Here is a 4,230-nt window from a genome sequence, read left to right as displayed (position 1 = left end):
TAAATAAAATTGACGAAGTTATAACCTACTGAATGATTTTGAATAAAATCTATAAGATAGAAAGATTTGGCTATAAATATATAACGAAAGTGAGAATGTTTTAGCATAAAATGATAGTAGTTAGATCTAATACTGTGATTATTGAAGTAATATATTAAAGAAAAATAGAAAATCATATATGTGAGCTAAAATTTGAGGAGGAACTATATATATATATATATATATATATATATATATATATATATATATATATATATATATATATATATATTATATATATATATATATATATATATATATATATATATATATATATATATATATATATATATATATATATATATATATGTGTGTGTGTGTGTGTGTGTGTGTTTATTTATTTATTTTACTAAGGTATTAATTAATTTCCCAGGAGAGCACACGTAGGTGGTCGTCAGTACCTTTCACTTAATATTGCACAACATTTTACAAGAATAGACGGATACTCACCACTTTATATTGGACGGGAGATGATTATTCCTTCAGCCACGGCCTGGCCTATCCCCCACGACGCCCCTTACAAGCCAACTCTCGACTGGTACATCATGGCTATCACTGAAGTGAGTGAGCTTGGGAAGTAATCTTACCCTTGTTGTGCTGTTTATATAATCAGTGTGTAAACTTCTCATACTTTACCCCTTTCTCTCTCTCTCTCGCTTAATATAGTTTTCTCAATATTTTATAATATATACATTCTATCAAGAGAATTTGTCTTCTTTTTAAATGTTCTCTTCCAGGCTGGTCTGTATGAGCAGTGGAGGAAAGAACAGTTGTTAGACGTTCAACGTGAGAGTCGTATAAGACAGCGAAAGGAACTGAAAAAAAATCAACAAATTAAAGATCCCATTATAGGAGAGTCTGGCGATAGCAGCATCAAAGCCCTCACCCTCGTACACATGCAAGGGCCTCTACTGCTTCTCCTTCTGGGACTTATTGCTGCTGGAGTCATCTTTGTGATAGAGAAAGTGACAGCGAGGTTCTCTGATAAAATTAAAACACAAAATTGAGAAACTCACAATCATCTACCATTATCTAACATAGTACATCCAGGACCCCACGACAGCCAAATATACGGGATATGGACAAGGGGGCAGAGATATATTTGTGCCGTCACGTATATTATTAATAAGAAATTAATTCAGAGAGAGTTTGTAAGAAATTATTATCTTTACGTAATGAAATAGACCGATGAAAAATATTACTTTAAACTAATAATAACTCGAAATTTAAAGACGTAAGTTATAGATCAGTTCGTCCTCGACAGTTAGGTGATCGCTGGGAGGATTCGATCATCCGGGCTAACAGGCTCATCTTAATGTACGATCTAGTGATTAATTATAATGTCGAAGCATCTTTGATGATACGATTCACAAGGAGTTTTTGACACTAGAAACCAAGTGTTACAGGTAAATACAGAATATATGTGATGTTATTAACAAGTTTGGTCATTTAAAAGAAGATTGACAAGATAATAAAGATATGTAATGTGTCCACTCTGTTGGTGCTCCTGTGTGATGCAATGTTGATATATTTACTTTAAGTCGTTTTGCGTTTGATATAATAATTTTGAATATGGAATATAAATAGTCCTGTAAGGAATAGTTAACGGGTGATGATGACTATAATATAATATATTTAAACGGTTTATCATAATAGAATTATCCCCATTATTTGTATTCAATATATAATATACAAATACATGACTAATACCACACACACAAATGGATAATTTCGTCACAGCATATGCTGCGGCCGATAGACGATAGAAACAGACAGATAGATACTATATTCTATTGAACACGGTTTACATCTCGATTGTCAACGAGTTATCTGACACTCTGAAATTAGTGAACGAATTTCTGAAACTCGTTTATGAAGTGTTTGTCTTTATAGAGATCGTGCACTTCCATCCTCGGATTAACTTCTTCATACACATTACATCTTGCAGATTTTGCCTGAGAAACTGATATGCAAATATTTACCCAGTACTAATAGCATCCATGTTTTCATTTCTTATAAGGTCTATTGTATTATCCGTTTGGTGTATTACTGTTCGTTATAACAGTGATCACAAACGAAAATAGGGGCTTTGAAGCTTACTGAAAAGCCTATTTTTGGTGAGTGAGCAAAGCTAGTGCACTTGCTATTAGACCTCATAAGATATCACTTTTAGGAGGTGACAGGGCCAAATTTTAACACATCCAGACAGGTCTAGTCTGCTACTAGCAGTTGAAGAAAACGGAAAACTTGAGACAATGGGAATCCGAGCATAAGAGCTCCTATTGCGTGCGCCATGTTAGGCATACCTGAGTTTTAAATAAGGGGCCATTCCTTTCCAAGCTCATATTTTTGTGAGATGAAATTGCTAGTGCACTTGCTATACTCCAGAGGAAGGAGGGTGCTAGGATATTAGCGGAGCAGTGAGCACATGCAGGACCATTTAAATTTTATTTATTCTTAGATTAAGCAACATTAATTTGTCTGTGGGTCAAGGGGTGAGACCCATTGCCATGCAGGGTGTGTCTGACCCTTGGTGAGACAGGTATCTTGCTATGAAGCAGGAGGACGATTTCCACTGACCCCCTTCCCGGACCTGTGAGAATGAGTGGGTCCTCAGGAAGGCCAGTGAAGCCGATACACCCAGTGCGTCGCAGGGACGTGGGGCCTTCCCAGGGTCAGCCTCCTCTATAACCTGCTGCAACCTGTTTGCCAGTCCCCTGACTGACAGCAGGCGCCCCAATTGAGGATGAACGAAGAGGTGATGCTGGCCGGTGGTGTGATCTTCCATAGAGGAGAGGCTTTTGAATTGGACAATTTAACAATTACAGTAATAGGTGTGAGGAGAACGACACTGAACCAAGTGTGTTTTGCTGTATTAGGTTACCCTTTGCTGCCACACTTAGTTAAACTCAAATAATATAAATTTATCTTTCATAATTATATATATATATATATATATATATATATATATATATATATATATATATATATATATATATATATATATATATTGTCATATGTCGGCCGACACGGCTGTCTATGATTGACTAATTAGGTGATACCCGAGAACGACCAAGTTTTCTAATGTTTTCATTTACGATGGGTTTTTTTATATCAGTGTTATTTAGTTTTGGTTGTTAAAACATTATGTGAGAGCCACATTATGTTTTATAGGGTATAAGGTGTAAAACTTTTGATGTATTGTATTAGGATTAGTTGGCAACCGAGCCATATTTTTGCGGTGGTGTGATGGTCACGGCTGAGCAGCGTGAACCACCGACTGAACCGGACAGCATGGAGAAAAAGGAACTCCATGCCTGGTATACACACGTCGGCGTGGAGTACAAGATAGCCGCCGAGTTGTGCGTGAAGTAATTGGACATATTTGGACATGAAAACTTGTTCTGTGAATGTAAATAGTGTAATATATGTCATTTTTTCACGACGAGTTTCCTTAAACCTTTCCTCTCTGCCTGAAAGTCCCGTGACAACTGACAATGGTCCCCAGACCCGGGACTCAGACTGAGTGAAGGCATTGGAAGTGCAAGGTGAGGACTGAGTAACAGTAGAGAAAGGAACATAAGGAGTGACGCATTTCAAATCGACTAACAATGGATCTCGGAGAATTGATTCAAACTGGTCGAGACTTGGGGTATGGTGGAATTGAATTGAAAAAGTTTGTGACTCAACAACAATCAATTCTAAGAATCGAAAGACAGCAAGAGAGAGGGGAAAGAAGAAAATAAGAAGAAAGAAGAGAAAAAGAAAGAGAGTATGAGTTAAGGAAAGCAGAACAGGAATTGGAATGCGAGATCAAAATTAAAGAGAAGGAAGCAAAGCTAGAGAAAAGGAAGCAGTGGAAAGAGAGAAGGAACGAGCCGAAAAGGAGAGAGAACGATAACATGAACTTGATGTGCTTCAGCTTTGTCAGGATATCCCCGAACCTAGGCCAAATCTCCCTTATTATTCAAAGCTAAAGTTCCTGAGTTTGAGGAACAAGTTCACGACATATATTGAGAGGTATGAAAGGTATGCAACTAATAGTGAGTGGCCGAAAGATCAGTGGGCAGTTAATTTATGCTCTCTTCTTACTGGTAAAGTTCATGAAGCTTATGTTGCCTTGTCGCCAACTGAAGCAGTGGATTATGAATCGGTGAAAAAGACTATCTTAGAAAGATGCATGCTCACGGA

General features: G+C 37.0%; 1 protein-coding gene across 1 annotated transcript; it reads left to right on the top strand.

Moving 5' to 3' along the window:
- The first annotated feature begins 418 nt into the window (after positions 1-418).
- LOC121874016 lies at positions 419-1,528 on the top strand. The gene is made up of 2 exons (XM_042377895.1): positions 419-599; positions 777-1,528. Exons 1-2 carry the CDS (start codon positions 510-512, stop codon positions 1,044-1,046), a joined length of 360 nt encoding a protein of 119 aa, XP_042233829.1. The 5' UTR covers positions 419-509; the 3' UTR covers positions 1,047-1,528.
- The last annotated feature ends 2,702 nt before the right edge of the window (positions 1,529-4,230 follow it).

The sequence above is a fragment of the Homarus americanus genome, unplaced genomic scaffold, assembly GCF_018991925.1.
Source record: "Homarus americanus isolate GMGI-L3 unplaced genomic scaffold, GMGI_Hamer_2.0 scaffold25827, whole genome shotgun sequence".
NCBI lineage: Eukaryota > Metazoa > Arthropoda > Malacostraca > Decapoda > Nephropidae > Homarus > Homarus americanus.
The sequence above is the reverse complement of the archived record's forward strand: the minus strand, read 5'-3'. Positions and strand labels throughout refer to the sequence as shown.

Bases quoted from the DNA above. Each gene is read 5' to 3' on its own strand.
- LOC121874016 (XM_042377895.1), top strand. From the start codon at position 510: ATGATTATTCCTTCAGCCACGGCCTGGCCTATCCCCCACGACGCCCCT. The intron at 600-776 runs GTGAGTGAGCTT...GTTCTCTTCCAG, and splicing joins ACATCATGGCTATCACTGAA to GCTGGTCTGTATGAGCAGTG.